The sequence below is a fragment of the Canis lupus genome, chromosome 14, assembly GCF_048164855.1.
Source record: "Canis lupus baileyi chromosome 14, mCanLup2.hap1, whole genome shotgun sequence".
NCBI lineage: Eukaryota > Metazoa > Chordata > Mammalia > Carnivora > Canidae > Canis > Canis lupus.
The window spans coordinates 40396987-40416115 of record NC_132851.1 but is presented as its reverse complement, the minus strand read 5'-3'; the positions used below and the strand labels follow the sequence as shown (position 1 = coordinate 40416115).

The 19129-nt window shown below is 45.5% G+C and overlaps 1 protein-coding gene across 4 annotated transcripts in view; it reads left to right on the top strand.

Annotated features, from left to right (window-relative positions):
• IREB2 (iron responsive element binding protein 2) overlaps positions 1-19129 on the top strand; it is a 41985-nt gene that overhangs the window by 17350 nt on the left and 5506 nt on the right. For 2 of the 4 annotated variants that reach the window (XM_072775487.1, XM_072775488.1), the window contains exons 5-19: positions 695-913; positions 2930-2999; positions 3513-3696; positions 4405-4544; positions 6550-6721; positions 8387-8487; positions 10578-10694; positions 11645-11804; positions 12485-12620; positions 13619-13703; positions 14048-14204; positions 14661-14785; positions 16559-16663; positions 16759-16901; positions 18932-19079. In XM_072775487.1, the coding sequence (XP_072631588.1) occupies positions 695-913; positions 2930-2999; positions 3513-3696; positions 4405-4544; positions 6550-6721; positions 8387-8487; positions 10578-10694; positions 11645-11804; positions 12485-12620; positions 13619-13703; positions 14048-14204; positions 14661-14785; positions 16559-16663; positions 16759-16901; positions 18932-19079 (2062 nt within the window). Of the gene's footprint in view, positions 1-694; positions 914-2929; positions 3000-3512; positions 3697-4404; positions 4545-6549; positions 6722-8386; positions 8488-10577; positions 10695-11644; positions 11805-12484; positions 12621-13618; positions 13704-14047; positions 14205-14660; positions 14786-16558; positions 16664-16758; positions 16902-18931; positions 19080-19129 lie in introns of those variants that run through there. The other 2 variants (XM_072775489.1, XR_012007241.1) reach the window with 2 other exon arrangements.

Here is a 19129-nt window from a genome sequence, read left to right as displayed (position 1 = left end):
TCATAGTGCTTTCTCCGGCGCCTGGGGGGCTCCACATTTGAGCCTCTGCCTGCAGCCCAGGGCGTGACCCCGGGGTCCCGGGGTCAAGTCCCATGTCGGGCTCCCCGCATGGAGCCTGCTTCTCCCTCTGCCTGTGTCTCTGCTTCTCTCTCTGTCTCTCATGGATAAATAGATACGGTCTTTAAAAAAAAAATCATAATGCTTACTTTAAAAAAATTCTATTTTTCCTTATGCTGAAATACATTTCTTCTGTTTAAAAGGTCCCTGTGACCGGGGTTAAACTACATAAGACCTAAATTCTCTTGTGCTCTTTCGCATGGACCTAGACACAGTTGTGCCAGCACACGGGTGCTTTCACCCTCTAGATCAGCACTGTGGCTCTGTGCGGCTTTTAAGTTACTACCTGGGGAAAAAACATTTAGGTGCTTGATAAGTTATTTGAATTGTCATAGAAGTATATGAAAATGATTTCCTTGGGCACGTAGAATTGTGTTTTCATCTCCATAAGTTTAAATTACCTATTTGTTCTTTTGTAATCTGAGTTTTGCTTTTGAAACCTGAGTTAAATGCTGTATTAACGTGTGAGCAACATTTAGCTAGTTCCAGATAACCTTGCCAAGTGTGTGCTTTTTGAAAAGCTAAATTTCTGTCATTTTTAAATGGCTTTATTCTGTTTCCTTTTTTGGCATGCTAGTGCAATACAGAATGCTCCGAATCCTGGAGGTGGTGACCTGCAGAAAGCAGGAAAGCTCTCTCCACTCAGAGTGCAGCCTAAGAAGCTTCCCTGCAGAGGCCAGACTACCTGCCGTGGATCCTGCGACTCTGGAGAGCCGGGCCGAAACTCAGGGAAATTGTCTTCGCAGATTGAGAACACGCCCATTCTCTGTCCTTTTCATTTGCAACCAGTGCCTGAGTATGGGATTTTTTAAAAATACTTATCATTGCCAGGTCATTTTTCAGTTAGAAAAACCCCATTTGTCCTCTGTCCCCTCCTGGTCCGTATGATGGACGTAGCCTCTTCACACCTGTAGACATGTGTGTCCTACTTTCCTGAATGAAGTCAGTTAAGACTTCATCCTAAACAAAGTCTGAATCCCGCTGTTTCATTTCCTTAGGAAGAAAACCTTAAGATTTTTCTAGAAGTATATTTAATTTTTGGACTAATAGGGATCCCTGGGTGGCGCAGCGGTTTGACGCCTGCCTTTGGCCCAGGGCGCGATCCTGGAGACCCGGGATCGAATCCCACGTTGGGCTCCCGGTGCATGGAGCCTGCTTCTCCCTCTGCCTGTGTCTCTGCCTCTCTCTCTCTCACTGTGTGCCTATCATAAAAAAAAAAAAAAAAAAAAAAAATTTTTGGACTAATATACACAGAAAAATGGGATTTTATCTTAAACTCTGAATTTTTTATTTTAGTGAATCTGTACCTTTCACATGCTCTTTATTCATTCACATTTCTTTTGTGAATTCTCTATTTATTTATAGCTTTAGCTTTTCTCTTACTAGGTTTCTTGTTTTTTCCAATTTCGTGAAGAGCTTGGTGTTAAGAATGTTATAATCTAAAAAGCCCTCTTAGGTAAGCGATTGCCTAGATGCTGCTCTGGGAAGCAGTGAATCTGCTCAAGAAAGAATTCTGTTCTGAGGAGTTGGTACAGCTACTTCTCCCAGTTGTTAGGGTGCATGTTCACGTTCGAGATGAACATCTCTTCTTACACACAAATCAATTTCCCGGAAAGGAAGACTTACTGATTCAAATACCATGGATTTATTTTTAATTAAAAATGCAATCTGGTGCAACATTTCCCCTCAGTTTTGACTCCAAATCACACAGAATTTGGATGAGTTGGACTGTGGTCTCCGCCTATAGGAAAATAGTGGCCCTCTCCTGTGTGCTTTGGCGTGTCCGTGTCCGTTACTGACCCAACAGGAAATGGCAAGGTGGGAGGTTGAGAGTATACGTTTGGCCCTTGAAATCGATGCCAAATTGGAAGTGGGGTTCTGAGCCAGCGAATGAGGGGCACTCTATGGTCCTCGCCGTGGAGAGGCACAGTAATGCGCTGGCTCCAGGTAGCCGTGCTCCCAGAGTCCTAAGGAAAATCTCCTCGAGATATGCTGTGGCTTCAGGGGATCACTCAGCAATGAATTAGTCTAGTAATCTTTGTGGGTTTTTTTTTTTTTAAGTTGACATGTAAACAGCTGTCTGGACCCTGGAGGACACAGTATAATTTTAGTCGTGCTGACATCCTAGTCAGCACTTGATCACCAGCTGGCAGGTGAAATAAACAGCTTAAATCCATTTTTTAAATGTCCATTAGATTAAAAATAGCTTCTTAAAAGTGACACAAGTGCTGACTGTTTGGAGGTGGATTGTTTTTACCTTAGTTTAGGTAATGCACATAAAACGTGTCTATAATCTTTACGAAGTAAACTCCTCATACGTAAAATAATGCTTTCCACTTGGGGTGGGGTAAATACAAGCATTTTGCTCAAAGCTTTCTAGACATGAAGTGACGTTGCACCATTGGCCCCGTGCCCTGTCCATGCCGGCGCCCCGCTGAACTGGCACCGGCACAGGCAGGAGGCAGTGCACGTGCATGTTGACACGCACGCTCTGCCCTCTTCTGGCGGGGGACGTTGATGGGGGGACGTTGACAGGGGTTGCGGTGTTCCCAATAGCTTCAGTTGGGTCGCTCGCGCCGTGTGTTAGTGCAACGTGGGGCCTGGGGATGGAGGAGCTCTGGAGAGAGCTGCCTACCATGCTGTTGAAAGCAGAACTTCCTTGTGGAAAGAAAACAGGATTCCGAGAAGTCTGTTTAGTAAACTGCCGTTCCGAGAATTTTTACAATGTGCTTGTGTGTGCGTCAGAATGAATACTTAGAAATAAGTCTTTTCTGTGATGCGTACGTTTAATGCCGGCCCTTCTTCCTTTTAGACCTGAAACAGTGTTAAAAAACCAAGAAGTAGAATTTGGCAGAAATCGAGAGAGGCTTCAATTTTTCAAGGTACAAATGATCTGGAGGAAATTTTTACACTGAAATTCACACAATATTGATAAGTATACTTTTTATACCCTTTAAATTGGTAGTTTTTAAATGCTTTGTGGTAGTAGAACGTTTTCTTCCTTCAGATAAAATCTTGTTGGAAAAAAAATAATAATAAAATAAAATCTTGTTGGAAACCCCAGTATATAAAACAGAATGAGACTCAGTGTCTGCCATTCAAGGTTGCTGGGAAGGCCTGTGCCTGGGTCCCCCTTCCTGTCCACCAGGCCTTAGGGCACAGTTGAAAACTACCACTTATCTGGACTATTGGAACAATTCTGACTTAATTTTGCCTTAATAATCTGCAAAATGAGTATGTTTAGAGTTAGTCTCAATGCTTGTCTTTGTGTATACTGTCAAGTTTGATCATTTGGAACATCAGTGAAATATTTTTAGTGTCAATATTTGTATTTTTATTGTGAGCACACATTGATATAGTAATGCTTGGATTTCTTGAATTTAAACATAATATAGTGGAGTTCAAGAGTTTTTAAGAACGTGGCTGTAATCCCTCCTGGAACTGGAATGGCTCATCAAGTAAACTTGGAGTATTTGTCGAGAATGGTTTTTGAAGAAGACAACCTCCTCTTCCCAGACAGTGTGGTTGGCACAGATTCTCATATAACCATGGTGAATGGTTTGGGGATTCTGGGGTGGGGTAAGTAAACCACTAAATGTACTTCCTTTGGGGGGACCTGGCATCAGGAACGTTCTAAAGGAACGTAAGTAGCAGGTCTTCGTAGGCTCTCCGAGGAGGTTTCTTCCTCTAGAAAAGCAGCAACAAGATGCCCGTGTTCACAGAGCGACTGTAGTTGACGTGGTTCCTCCCATGCTCGAGTCCACATTCGTCAGGACTCCACACCCCTTGCATTTCAGGCCAAGCCCTTGATGGCCCACGGCCTCTGGCTGTTCATGCACACTCGTCTCAGAGTTGGGGGCTTCCCCAGTGGGCTGTGTTGTTACGTCCCCTGGCTTGGTCCAGGCTGTTCCCTCCAGCGGAACACGCATACTCTCTACGGGTTGTTGACCGTCTTGTCTTCATTGTTAGACTCAACTGCTTGAGGTTCACAGGTTCTGGGGTCTGTTCACATCTGTGTGTTGAGCACAGTACAGTACTCGGTGTAATAAATACTAAACGTTCATTGAATTTAATGGAAAGGTAACGCCAGGTTTTTCTCAACCCTGTGAGTGGAATCCTTCTGAGGAGCCTTGGGTCCCCGTCCACAGTAACAGCGGCAGTGTGGCGGCTCTGTGGGGTCTTTGTCAGTAAGACAGGCTCATGGAGCATTTGGGGATTTTGATGTTGCAAGAGAACCTACATTACCTTTAAATGTGCTGTGCTCACTGTCTGTCTTTGTCCCTCCAGGGGTTGGAGGCATTGAAACCGAAGCAGTAATGCTTGGTCTGCCAGTTTCTCTCACTCTCCCGGAGGTGGTTGGATGTGAGTTGAGCGGCTCGTCAAACCCTTTTGTCACATCCATAGATGTCGTGCTTGGCATTACAAAGGTAATTGTGCCAGTCGTGTGACGTAGTGGACGTTAAGTACAGGGCCCCTCGAGGGCGAGGTTCGGGTCCGCGCTGCATGCTCTGTGCTCTGGCCTTCTTGGCCATGGCCTCGTAGTGACCATCACAGGAGCGGCCGCCCACGCAGGACCCTCCCTGGGTGCTAGTAAGTACAGACACGCCTGTGGGTGGTGGTCCCTTGACCTGTTAACTCGTTCAGTCCTTAGTACGAGCCTGGAAGAGTGCTCCCGTGACCACCTCCATTTCAGTTCCGAGAAAACAGGCACCGTCAGGCTCAATGCCGTGGCTGAGGGTCACCTGGCTGAGCACTGGGGGTGCACCAGGACGAGCCTGGGCTCCTGGCCCTTACACCTGTTGACCGCGTGATTAGAGAATCAATGTTTAGGAAAAGTGCGTCTCCTTTAATAACTAATCGTTTGCCCTCTAAAAGCCATTCACTGGAAAATAATGGACTGTTAGAAATGTGGAAGTGTCAAGATTTTCTGTTTGGCTGTTTTAACACTTTAACGGATATAAAAACTTCTCTGAATTTTTAAAACATTGGTTGTATACATTTAATACGTGTATGCTAGAGTTTCCTAGTGAACAGTAATTTGTAACTCTCCTAAATTTCTGGTTTTCACTAACTCTTTGAATAGGAGTAAGTCCATTTTGTTAAATAAATGAGAGTGGGCAATATCCCACCTGCACCTCCAGCTTGGATTCTGGAGTCTCTACCTTGGTTAGATTATTGATCCGAAGACTCTCCAGATTCTCTGCAGAGAAAGAAATGGTCCAGCTGCCTGGTCAGCATTTAGTACGGACCCTCTTCCCTAATTGAGAACATACTGACGCCTTGCAGAAGTGATTGATCCCGTGTATGGTGCTGGAAGATTCAGAAGTTAAATTGAGAATTGCAGGGTTGTTCTAAAGGAAAGGAGTATGTTTTCAGAGAACTCTGTACTTTCCTTTGGATGACCTGAAAATTAATGCAACTTTTTAGACCCCCGGCTATACTTTTTTATAACAAGATCACAGGTCTATTTAAAAAATGTGGCATATTGGTACAAACATTAAATCTATCATGAAGCTTACATTTAATAAATGTTTTTCCTCCTGAGGTTCTGTCCTATTCATGATCTTTACAGATTAATCCCATATCAGTTTTCAAAACGTATATTGTGGCACCTCATGGATTTGTTGAAACAGCCTTAACTTTAGTCTAAAAGTGTTGTTCTGATCCTCGGAACTGTAACTGGGTATAAAGAAGCAACTTAGCCTTTTACAAAAGAATGGATCAAATGGCCGGTAGCGCCTCTGCACTGTTGGGGCTGGGTGTTCCTCGCGGGTTCAGGGTAGTCTTGTTCGGTGACCTCCCTAGGCTTCTCTTGCCCCAGGCAGAGGCCATGCTTGGGGGAAGCTCTGGTTCGCCGAGCCGCCGTTGTGGTTACCTGGTAATAACTCAGAAATGTGACTTTCCAAGGACACGTGAAATCTTGTCTAAATGACATTAACCAAGAGTGAGTGATGCTGTGAATATGTGGACTGGGGTTGGAATTTGAAGAATTTTTATAGCCAGTACATCTTTTTTAAATTAAATGCACAGTTTCATGAGTATGTTAGTATTTCATTAAATCTTAAGATGCCATCAGTGGTTAGAAGCAGCCCTGGTTCATGTCTGCTAAGAAAGAAGAAAGGCTGCCAGCTAACATGCAGTGTCCGGTCTGAGGTCCACCTCGACGTCAGAGACGTTCACGTGTGGATCTAGCCATTTTCACTCGTAAGCCGTCTCCGCCCTGCCTGATGGTGACATGGGGCCAGTTTTCTGTGGACTGTTTGTCTTGAAATACCTGCAAACCCAGAGTGAATTGATGTGTGATAAGAACCACAGGGAACCTCTTTCATCTGTTGTCACTGTTAGGGGTTAAAAATTAGAGTTTGTTCTTTTCAGAGATTCCATGCCAATCTTACTAATTTTGTGTGCGTTTCTGTGTATCCCTTTATATAGCACCTCAGGCAAGTAGGAGTGGCTGGAAAGTTTGTTGAGTTTTTTGGAAGTGGAGTTTCACAGTTATCTATAGTGGATCGGACCACAATAGCAAACATGTGTCCAGAATATGGTGCTATCCTCAGCTTTTTCCCTGTTGACAATGTGACTTTAAAACATTTAGAACATACAGGTAAGAAGATGAAAGATCATTAGGGTAACTGTTACACGTCCAGTGTGTCTGTCTGAATAAACAACTACCTCGTGCATGGTATTCAATGTTCAGGAAGTTATCTTATTTTGAAACAGTGGCTCTCACATGAACTGCCTCAGGTGTCTTTAGAGTGTTGTGCCCTTTAAACCTCATCCCTCCCATGTGACCCATTTATAGTGATTTGAAGGAATTAGTGCAGCTGCTGGGCCTGGCCTCACTTCTTCCAGGACAGATGGCTGCCACACCGTAGCAATCAGGGCTGCAGTTTCATGGGAGGCGGGCTCGCGCGTCCTCACGGCTGTCCCCGTAACAGGAGTAGAGGAGCCATCTGACACGAGAGGCTGGGGACCGGTGCTCTGTCTAGAGAGTAACAATTTTCCTAAGAGCAGCGTAGGATTACAGGTTCCAGATCTTTTTTGTGGCCTGATTCACAGGAGGTTTGACCCCCTGGTATGGACGACTTAATGTGGCCAGTGCCTGTAAGATCAGAATGTGCCCCTGCCTCCTCCTCATGCGACCCACTTGCCTTTTGTAAGAGACCATCGCTGAGCTAATTAATCTCTGATCATAAGTACATTCAGGGGGTGTGTTCTAGTACTCTTCACTGGGGCAGCAGCTTTTATAAGTTAATAGGTCAAATGGCAAAATGGAAGTGGTCGTTTGGAACATTGGAGGGAACGGTTCTCATCAAACACAGAGCTTTTTATAAAGGGGATTGGGCTGGTAGGACATTTGAGAGAAGTGGCGGAGGTGCCTTCTCCCTTGCGTGTTAATATGACTTGTGTCTTGATGATCTATTGCTCTGTAACAAATTACCCTAAGACTCAGTGGCTTAAAACAGCAATGATCATTATGACGTGGTTTCCACGGGCAGTAGTGGAGGTGGCACAGCTAGCACAGCTGGTCTCTGCTCCGTGAAGCCCGGGTCCCGAGGGTCACTCACCCCTCAGCAGGTGCCTTGCTGGGACTGTCCATCCCAACTCCCACGTGGACTTTCAGGGCGGGTGACCTGGGAGACAGCGCCAGCCAGCCAGGAATTACATTGCTCAGGTCTGAGGGGTCGATTGTGCTTCTTGATTGAGGGATGGCATTGTCACGTTGTCAGAAGAACACGCAGCTCAGGGTCAGTCGCTGGGAAATACAGTCAGCCGCCACCACGTGCTTCCTTGAGGCTTGCAGAGAACTACCCATAGTTAACACGTAGGTTCTTTACCTTCTGGAAGATCTTGTCCACCCCTTTCTGCTCATGAAACTACCCCTAAGTTTCATTTTGGTTATTATACTGATATTAAAAAGTAATGAATGTCCTTTATGATGGGTGATAATTTATCGTATGCGAGCTTATTGATTTATCTTCTGCAAACTAGCAGAAGATAAGTGAGTTTTGTGAGTTTTATAGAACTGGCTCAGCATTCTTCATCTTGGTGTTGAGTAACTTCTAAAGGGGGGGCTAGTATGTATTTGATCAAATGTTATGAAGGGTAAAACTTACTACTCTTGAGCAATATCAAGTAGTAATTTATAAAGCTATTCTGAGTATTTAGTAATGTGCAGTGTCTGTGTCTTGCTCATTGGAATTCAGCACCCTCACCCCCAGGAGTTCAAAATTTCTTACTGTGTTTTTGTTATTAACCTTCTTTTTAGGTTTTGACAAAGCCAAACTCAAGTCAGTGGAAACATACCTTAAAGCTGTGAAATTGTTTCGACATGACCAGGATAATTCAGGAGAACCCACGTACTCCCAGGTACATGAGAAGCAGCCCCCGGTCACCCAGCCACCTGGGTCTGGATGCCAGCAGCCGTGCAGCCGTGGCCACTTGAGCCTCTCTGCCTCCATTTGCTCGGCTCTGAAACGAGAGGCTGTTCTGAATGGGTTAAATACGTTAGATAGATGTGTTAGAATGGTTTCAGGCACCCAGAAACTGCTCAATAAATGTCCACCATCGTTAGTATTTAGCCAATTAATATTATTTGTGACTCTGCTTAGATTTTACTCATTAAGTTTATGTAGATTTCTGTTAGTGAATTTTACAACATTTTATTAATCTAAATTTTTAATATTTAAAATACAAAATTGACTTTTAGTCTCTCACTCTAATCTTTTTCTGCTTTATGATAAGAGCACCATGATGTGCTCTGTACCTGTCCATTCTGGTAACGCCTGCCTCTGGTTAGCGTCTGCATTCTGTCAAAATCATTATGAAAGGGCAGCCCTGGTGGCGCAGCAGTTTAGTGCTGCCTGCAGCCTGGGGTGTGAGCCTGGAGACCCGGGTTCGAGTTCCACGTCGGGCTCCCTGCATGGAGCCTGCTTCTCCCTCTGCCTGTGTCTCTGCCTCTCTCTGTCTCTCTCTCTTTCTGTGTCTCTCATGAATGAATAAATGAAATCTTTAAAAAAGAATCATTATGAAAGGGATTTACAGTTATGTGACCTTAAATATTAAACGTATTTTATAACCTGGCCAGTGTTTCCCATCTGTTGGGTATTTATACTGAAGTAAAATTCGTTTTCAGGGAAGTTTGAATTTTAATGACATTCCTTTTCTTCTAAGAGTTACGATAAGCATCTAAAACACATTTGGTGGTGGTGTAGGTCTGGTTAACTGTTAAGCTATTTTCTTGGGTAGAAATACATTTTTTCACCCAGCTTTATTTTTCATAGCATGTGTCCCTGCCTGAAATCTGTTAATTTCTATACGTGTTTGCCTCTTCCCCCCACCAGAATGCACGCAAGGTGCACAGGAGAGGAGCTTTGTCCCTGTGTTTAGTTCTGCACCTCCAGCCCCGAGAGCAGTGGCCGGCACGTTGCAGATGTGTTAGGTGGATCAACGGGTACACCTAGGCATAGTGAAGGCCAGTGTAGCACCCACTGGAACTGAATTTGTGTGAACTTTGGGCAGATCTTTTAGCTTTACTCATTGTTTTCTGATCCCTTTCAGCTCTGTTTATTGTAGTGCTTTGTCCATTTTTCTTTTTAAAGACATAAAGGGAGAGAATAAGAAAAAGGAAAATCTTGCATTGTATAATAAAAAGAAAGAAACTTGTTTCTTAAGGATCTGACAAGATTTAAGAAAACTAAAGCCTATTAGGATATTGATTTCAAGGCAGTCTCATTAAATACGTAAAGACAGGGATCACCTGGATCCATGACGTGAAAGCACATGCACAGCAGGTGTGGCAGTTATAATCGGTCAGGGTGGACGGCGCTGTTAAATATTGGTGAAGGCCACAGGGGATGAAACTTAATTTGAACTGATTTTACATAAAACGGACAGAGGAAAACGGTAGAAACGTCAGAAGGAATGCACAGAAACCTAGTTGGGAGGTTGGGTTTTAAGAACATAATATTTTTTTAGCCAAGGAATGAAAGTAAGGTCTTGCCGGAGCCTGGCCAGCTAGACACTCTGGAACCAGGAAGAGAAAAGTCCTCTGTCCTTCCAGCACCCTGTGTTGACCAGACTTCGCGCCATGCAGGCCCCCTCCGTTGTCACAAAGCAGGGAAGGGTGAATTTGGAGCCCAGGGGCAGAAGGCTGATAGCTGGCACAGGCATCTGCTGTGTCGTCGGGCATCTGTGACGACAGGGAAGAGAAATCGGAGCAACAGAGTATTCTGTGTGGGCAGTGTGGTTGGTGTGGGGTGGTGCGCACACTGATCTGCTCTTTTAGCAAATGTTTGTTCTGTTTTATAAATTAATCAAGATTGTTTTAAAATCTTTATTTCTGGGGGTGTATATCCCCATTACAACAAATATGGCTGTACTCTGCTTCAGGAAGTAGCACTAAATTGCTGTCTACCTGACAAATTCTGATTCTTTGTCTCTTTCCTCTTGTTTCCTAGGTGATCCGGATTCATCTGAATTCAATAGTTCCATCTGTCAGTGGTCCAAAGAGACCTCAGGATAGAGTTGCTGTGACGGACATGAAGCGTGACTTCCAAGCTTGCTTGAACGAAAAGGCAGGTTACTGCGCCACCACCTTTGTCAGTATTCCTTGTGCCGAGTGGCGAGGGCCCAGGTGCTTCTTTGCCGAGTGGCGGGGACCCGCAGGGGGGCCTGCACTCAGGCTGCTGCTGTGTTCACACGTGTGAGCGCATGCCAGCAGCTGCCGGTGCCTTCCTGTCTGCAGTTGGTCAGTCATTGGTGAGCTTGTGCCGTGCCCACGGTGAGGGTCAGATGTGACGCGTGTCCGTCGCACAATCCTGATGTTGGTGCTCAGTGGTGTGTGTGGCCGTGGCGCTCCTGTGGGGGACGGCCTGCACGGTGCAGTGTGCATCATCACGTGAAGCACTGTTCTTGGAGTCCATGGCCCTTTGGGTGAAACGCACTACACTGGGTTCTCGCTTCCATGAGGTTGGTGACTGTACCTGGATAGCACGCGGCCTCTGACTTTCAGCGTCTGTCCTTCTGAGAATTGCTAACACTGCCTATTCTGAGAACTTGTATCTGGTGCTCTTTCTGGAGCCTTCCTTTTTATAATTTCTTAATTTTTGTTGGTGCTGCTGCTGTGCTAGTGTGGAGCACAGCTGTGACGTAGGATGGTGGGCGTCGCGGTTCCCGGCTCCCGGCCGGTCTCCGTCACGTGTTCTGCACGCACTCCGCCCGAGTATCCTGTAAATCCAGCCATCAGGGCTGTGTCCATGCTGAGTACTGAGAATGGGTAGTAGGAAGGCACGGGGAGCCGCAGAGCGTGAGATGGATCCCAGTAGTTAGGCCCGCCACAGACTCCTGTTGCGACGGCCCAGAGTCCAGCTCCAGCGGAGGTCTGGCTGCAGGTGTCTCACGCCTTCCCCGTCATCCGAGTCCGCGCTCCAAGCGTGAAACCACCTGTCGGATCTGCTGTACTTTGTGCTGGTGTGTTTTTCTATTCATACCCAGACTATTTGTGTTTCTGTGTACGTTTGCGTAGGTGGGATTTAAAGGGTTCCAGATTGCCGCTGAGAAGCAGAAGGATTACGTCTGTATTCGTTACGAAGGAAGCGAGTACACGCTGTCTCACGGGTCTGTGGTCCTGGCCGCGGTCACCAGCTGTACCAATAACTGTAACCCGTCTGTCATGCTCGCCGCAGGTAGGCTGTCCCTTTCCAAAGTCCCCTTCCTAGATTACCCGTGGGTATTGGGATCGTGTTTGATATTGGAGACTTCCTGAGATTCTAATTGGGTCTAACGGAGCTTGAGGTTTGATTTTATGTTCTTGTGTTTTTATTACACAGAAGAAGTTCTTTTTATTATAATTTACATGTCTGTTAGTTTTAGGTCATTATTGCTGTTTCTGTTAATCTAGAGTAGAGTTAATTAGCAGGTGTCTTGATGGGTGACCACAGCTGTGCGGGACAGTCCACTGAGAACAGAAGGAAGTAAAAGATTGTTGACAAGGGTCGTAAAAGACAGAACACAGTGTGTTGTATGTACATAGCACAGTCGATAATTGTATAAAGTCTTGTGTAGCGAGTGCTGTTTATTACGATGGCCTGGTGGCTCAGTTAGTGATACGTGTTGTGTGTGCATAATATTATTATACATCCTTTTTTTTTCCATGTGTGCATGATGCTGTGGCTTCGGGCTGTACTTGAATTCACAGTGTAAAGGCTGGTATATCAGTATAATTTTTTATTTTAAATGAAACCAATTTATAGAGTAAAATGGACACAGTAACAACAGCAAATTCATGCCTTTGGACTTTGACCCTTAATGAGTTGCAGACTGACCTGCCGAGCGCTGCCCTAACGCATCATTGTTTACCCTGCAGGTCTTCTGGCTAAAAAAGCCGTGGACGCTGGGCTGCATGTGAAACCGTACATCCGAACAAGTCTATCTCCAGGCAGCGGGATGGTTACACATTACCTCAGTTCCAGCGGAGTGTTACCGTATCTCAGTAAGCTTGGGTAAGTGGCGGTCACCGCTGGGTTGCTTCTGTGCGTGTGGACCTGCAGATCCCGCAGTGATCAAAGCCGCTGTCAGAGCCTTTCATGGGCAAAGAGAAGTCGGGAAAAATAGGCTTTGGTACCTTGCGCTTACCATGCAGTCCGAGGCCCCTCCCTCAGCAGACGGGGCGGGGGGGGGGGGGGGCGGCAGATTCGAGGAGCCGCCACAGGGCTGGTCTCTAGGACGCGGATGCGGGGCAGCACAGGGAGTATGTTATCTTGGGCTTGTGGAGGTCAGTTTTCAGAAAGAGTGACATGTTACAGGCAGCATCATTAATGGAGAGAATTGTCTTAATTGATGTTTTGTGAGGTTACTGGGTCTGTCAAGCATGAGTTAAGTTATCCCTGAACTTTGTAGAAAATAACTTTCCCGATTCTCACAGACTCAGAAAAAATAATTGATGTTGGCGGTGTATTTTGAAAACTGTTTTACTTTACACAAATCATCAGTTCTTTTGCAAGATTGGCGAATTAAAACATTTTTTTGCTTTTAGAAGAGCAGCTTTTTTTGAGGATTACACCTGGCATTTTTTAGCAGGTATTTTTGTGTTTTGGTTGGTCAAGAATTAAGAGATTTCCTCGCTTCGGCGTTCCTGGCTACAGGGTCCCTGCCGAGGCCTCGCTGCACTGTCCAGCCAGCTTACGCCCCCTGCAAGCAGCGGTATTGGTGTTCCAGTGGGCGTCTTAGAGCCCCTGCGAGTCACGTGTGGGCAAGTGCCCTGTGCGTTGTGCGGGTTTCGTGTCATGGTTAGACAAGCACATCTACCTCGGGGATGCTCTAAATGTCTGAGTTCTTGCGCCCAGGACAGACAGCCAGCCTGACAGCCAGACCTACTGACAAGGGTTAATCCGCGTGTCCGGTAGCCTCATGACTGGGACGGGAGTGAAAGATGAGACCTGCCCTTTCTTTACAGCTGTTACGGCCTTCCGTTCACTCAGGTTTGTTTTTTCAAATACAGATTCGAAATTGTCGGCTATGGATGCTCAACCTGTGTGGGGAATACAGCACCCTTGCCAGAAGCCGTTTTAAATGCAGTAAAACAGGTAAAAATGTGTGGATCAGTGACGCACCTGAAGGGGTTCCCTTCACCATGTTCTATTGTTCCATTATAGAAAGTATGTACTGATGTATTTATAGTCCTGTAGTCCTTGCACCTGTTGGGAAGACTGGATCTTAAAATAATTGAAAGAATCCTTTTCAGATCTTTGAAATAACCCTTTAATGAGGTAGCAAATTAATATTTAGAGGCTTTGATAGTTCTCTAATAATCGGTTATGTGCTTTTTAGGTTATCTTGCTCTCAGACATGTAATATTTGAGATTGCACGTGTATGATTACCTGAATTTGCACCATTTCTTGAATATATATATTTGTGTATATTTTTCAGGGCGATTTGGTTACTTGTGGAGTTTTATCTGGAAACAAAAATTTTGAAGGCCGGCTTTGTGATTGTGTTCGTGCCAATTATCTTGCCTCTCCACCCTTGGTGGTAGCGTACGCCATAGCGGGCACAGTGAATATAGACTTCCAGACGGAGCCTCTAGGTATCTCTTCCTTTGCACGTATACAGACATAACTGCACACGCTTTTTGCAAACTGGGACACTTCCAAGACCATGTACTCTGTGAAGTATTTCAGGAAATCCTATCATGCAGTCACTCATCTCTGTATTCAGATGAAGAGTATAAAATGCACAACTACTTAGTTTTTTTAGTTGCTTATGCCTGAAGCACTCCCGTGTTGAGTGATTTACTTGGTTTCTGGGATAGGTCTCTGAAAATATCTGAACAGCTTGAAGGAATTACTATTTTTTGTTTTTAAGATTTATTTATTTTAGAGAGCAGACTCCCTGCTGAGCTGGGAGCCTGACGTCGAGCTCAGTCCCCCGACTGCGAGATCATGCCCTGGGCCAAAGGCAGACACTCAACCGACTGAGCCAGCCAGGCGCCCCCAGAGAATTATTTTTTATACTAACGTTGATGTTCCCGTGTTCTCTCCAGGCACAGACCCTACTGGCAGGAGCATTTACCTGCAGGACATCTGGCCCAGCCGAGAGGAGGTTCATCAGATGGAGGAAGAGCGGGTTGTACTGTCCATGTTTAAAGTTCTGAAAGAGAAGATGGAGGTTAGAGGCTCACTTGTTTCTTTCTTTTTTTTTTTTTTTTTTTTTAACTTTTTTTTAAAGATTTATTTATTTATGATAGACATAGAAAGAGAGAGAGAGGCAGAGACACAGGAGGAGGGAGAAGCAGGCTCCATGCTGGGAGCCAGACGCAGGACTCGATCCCGGGACCCCAGGATCGCACCCCAGGCCAAAGGCAGGCGCTAAACCCCTGAGCCACCCAGGGATCCCCAGCTCACTTGTTTCTTAAGTAGTTTAATAAATGGAGGTGTTTCTTTCTTGTGTCTTTTTGAATTTAATAAAAATTGAAATCACATTATTTTGAACATGGTTTTTAATAAGTGATAATCATTTTGTATTTGGAACCTAGTATCTGGGAGAACAGCTTAGAGTGTTAGCACTGATCTTTGCTTCTTAGAAGTGGATGGCAGGCATCGTGGATACGGGCAGGATTCACAGGAGCTGCCTGTCTCTCTTCCCATTCAGATGGTTCAGGTTCAAAAGACGCGAGAGGAAGCAGTGGAGTGTCCCTCCCGCCCCTCAGAGGCAGGCAGGCGTCACTTGCTCACACATCTTCCCAGAGAGGTTGTGTGCACCTACACACAAATGCATGTGTTCACACTGACAAAGCCCTGAGAGTAGAAGAGGTATTCACCGAGCAGACACTGTTGGACCCTTCTATGTGCCAGGCACCCTTCTGGATGTTTTGAATATAACCAGGAGCATGGCACAGAATTCTCACCCGGAGAGGCAGGCAGTGAACTGTAAACAAATTATTAGGAAAATTGCCCAATATGTTAAGAAGTGAGAGGTGCTGTGGAAACGTGCAGATTGACCAGAATCTGAGCCGTGGATCGCAGGCGGTCGTAGGTGTTCGACAGCAGGACATGTCTTGAGCAGGGCTTTGGAGGAGGCGTTTCCGTGTGCCTGGACCAAGTGCAGAGCCACCGCGAAAGGCCTCAGGGAGCCCTGATGAGGGCGCCAGGGCGGCAAGTGCACAGGAAGTTAGGGCCCTGGCGGGAGGTGCTGAGGACGGAGTTACAGACCAGGCGTTGGGCCGTTGGTTACATGGAGTTCTTGAGGAAGTGACGGAAGCCTCCGCGAGGTTGTGGACAGAGGAGCGTGCGTCAGGACTGCTCGGTCCTGTGGAGGACCTGGCGGGAGGGGGCTGGACAGAAGCAGGGGCACGTGGGACTCTTATTCTCAGGGTGGTGAATTCAAGCCCCACCTCGGGTGCGGAGCCTACTTTAACTTAAATAAACAGGAGGACAGACCCAGAGCTGGGCAGGTGGGTTGCCCAGTGTGCGGGGAGGCTGCTGGTCGTGGTGGTGGTGCGGGGCAGTGGTGAGATCTCCCGTGTGGTTTGCAGGCAGGACCGATGCCGTGTGGGGGACACGCGTGTTGAAAGCAGAGGGTTATCCCTTAGCCGTGTTCCTAAAGATCACCGCACGCGCGACCACGCAGTCTGTTCTTAGCTGCACGGGTAGCTCTTTTAAACCCTTGACCCTTGTTTTGGATTCTTTAAAGTTTTATATTAAAACTTAATCTTGGGGTATTTGTGAAAATCCACTGTGTTGGAATTTGATGAGTAAATCTTCATTCATTCTGCCCAAAATGCTGTAATGTTCTAGAACATTACATCTAGATCTTAGCTTCCTTTCCCAGTAAGGCCTTTTTAATTCCCTCCAACATTTTTATGAGCCTCTGTCATTTTTATGACCTTTTGACTCCATTTTATCTTTTCGTTTTGTTCACCAACCAAAATCAAATTCACAGATGGGAAATAAGCGGTGGAATTCCTTAGAAGCACCGGATTCAGTTTTGTTTCCATGGGACTTAAAGTCCACTTATATCAGATGTCCTTCGTTTTTTGATAAGCTTGTAAGTATAGTTTTACGCGTTGATCTTTTCAAGGTTGTTATGAACTAAAAAACCCTCATGAGGAGTAAATGCCTTTAACTGTTTTTACCTTTTAGACCAAAGAGCCAGTTGCCCTGCGGCCTATTGAGAATGCCCACGTCCTGCTGTACCTGGGAGACTCGGTCACCACCGACCACATATCACCTGCGGGGAGCATCGCCAGGAGCAGCGCTGCTGCCAAGTACTTGACAAACAGAGGGTAGGTGTGCGGCCGCGGGCCCGTGTGAGTCGGAACCGTGTGGACCCGCGCAGGCTCAGGTCGGTTTTGATAAACGCAGTCCAGGCCTGTAAGTCTGTTTGTTCCTTGTGCATTTTCATTCTCTGCTGACTTGTAGGAACAGAGGTCAAAACGTGTGACCCAGGAGAGGTGTCATAGGTAAGGGTAGTCTGGTCAACAGGAGGGTAGTAAGTGTTTGGGAGTGGAAACTCACACGCAGATGTTCGGCTGTGTGTGGGGTTGGCGCCCGCGCGCCCGTGTAGTTCGGGGTTCCGCTGCGTAGGCCACCGTCACGGGTGTCTGGTCATCGCTCTTTGACCTGAATGCTAACTGGGGTTCCCGTTGTAGCTGCGTTTCCTTATAACTTTAGAAATTGAATTTGCTCCTTTAGATTGAGCCCTTGCAGCAAACTGAACAATTGATTGGAAGTGAGATTTTTTTTTTTAATACTACTTTATTGAACAGTCAGCTTTGTTTGACCCCAGATGAAGCCTAACGGCTCCCCCATCCTTGGAGTCCAAAATTTAAATGTGTGTTTTGTGGACCGTAATATGTGTGCGTGAGCCTGGGCTTCATCTGTATCAAATCAGAAGACCATGAGTTTCTGCCCATTGAGCTTAAAGTTTTACAAGAATAATAGAAGAGGACGTAAACGTCATTGTAGTGGGAGATGGAAGTGTAAACCTAGGAAGATTTTATCTCATTTCTACACGATTGATGATGTGGAGTTGCTCTGTTATCAAGACAAAGTTTTTTGCAAAGAGCAGAATTTTCTGCACCGCTGCCTTAGATGCTAGAGCTGTTTGAGTGATGACTTTTCATCAAAATATCGTGTAAAAAATCTGTACCCCGTAACGTGGTCGCACACATCCTCATGCCCATGGCTCTGCTTACAGTCTCATCAGTGCTATTGTGAAGTTTGTGTTTGAATTTTTTCCTCTGGTTAACTGTATCTTGGTATGAATTAAACACTTTTTGGTAGAAGTTGCAAATAGCAATTCCATTTGATAGAACTTGATAAAAATGAATCTGTTATATGCATGGCTTTTATTTGTAGTACTGAGAAATAGGTTTTTAAATATCTTTTGGTTATGATTTCTATCTTGGTCATAATTATGACATAACATCTACCAAAAAAAGTCCCTGCTTTTCTCAAATATGTGACTACTGTATGGGTTGTTTTTTTTTGTTTTTTTTTTTAATTTTTTAAAAAGATTTTATTTATTCACGAGAGAGACAGGCAGAGGGAGAAGTAGAAACAGGGTCCCTGCAGGGAGCCCAACGCGGGATTTGATCCCAGGACTCCAGGATCACACCCTGAGCTGAAGGCAGGCGCTCAACCCCTGAGCCCCCGGGGGGCCCTTACATGGCATTTTTAAAAAGAAAGACCTGCATTCGTACTTGTTTGCGCTGACTGAACGATCTAAAGAGAGTTTTACTTTTCCAAAGAAAAGCTATTACCATCTTAGTGTTGTGTGGGTTTTTAGTAAAAGCCAAATAGCACAAGGTGAATTTCTGGAAAGGGGTGGATAATGTTGCCTTTATGGCATTTTGACCTGGGAGGTGTTTCCTGGGAGTGTCTGTTCTCAGGCAGCAGGAAAGCTGCTCAAGCAACCAGAGGTGGAGAAATGACTGATTCCAGATTGGGAGGCATTTGAAATATTGACTTCCACGTGATAGGAAGAAATTGTGTTTTTTGGGGGGGCAGGGGGTTTGGTATCAAGATAGTATTTTTAAGAGTTCATATATTTTAGAGAAATAGAGATTTGTACGGTTGGAATATGTTATCTGAGTTTGCTTCAAAATCACCTGCTAGGGGATGATTATAGAAGAAACAGGATGCCACAGCTCGATGATGACAGGCAGCTAGGTGTTGGCTGTTGTGTTTTCTCCACGTTTGTATATGCTTGAAATTTTCTGCAATAAAAAGTGTTTCTGAGTAAGTTTTATGATCCAGTAATGCGTGATGGTTTTCCATCTGAAATGAAACTGGCTTCACGACTTCCTTGCAGCCTTACTCCTCGTGAGTTCAACTCCTATGGGGCCCGCAGAGGCAACGATGCCGTGATGACCAGAGGCACGTTTGCGAACATCAAGCTGTTTAATAAATTCCTTGGGAAACCAGCTCCCAAAACAATTCATTTCCCGTCAGGACAGACGGTAAGGTTGCACACGAGCATTTAGGCAGTTGGCTCCTGGACCCCCAAGCG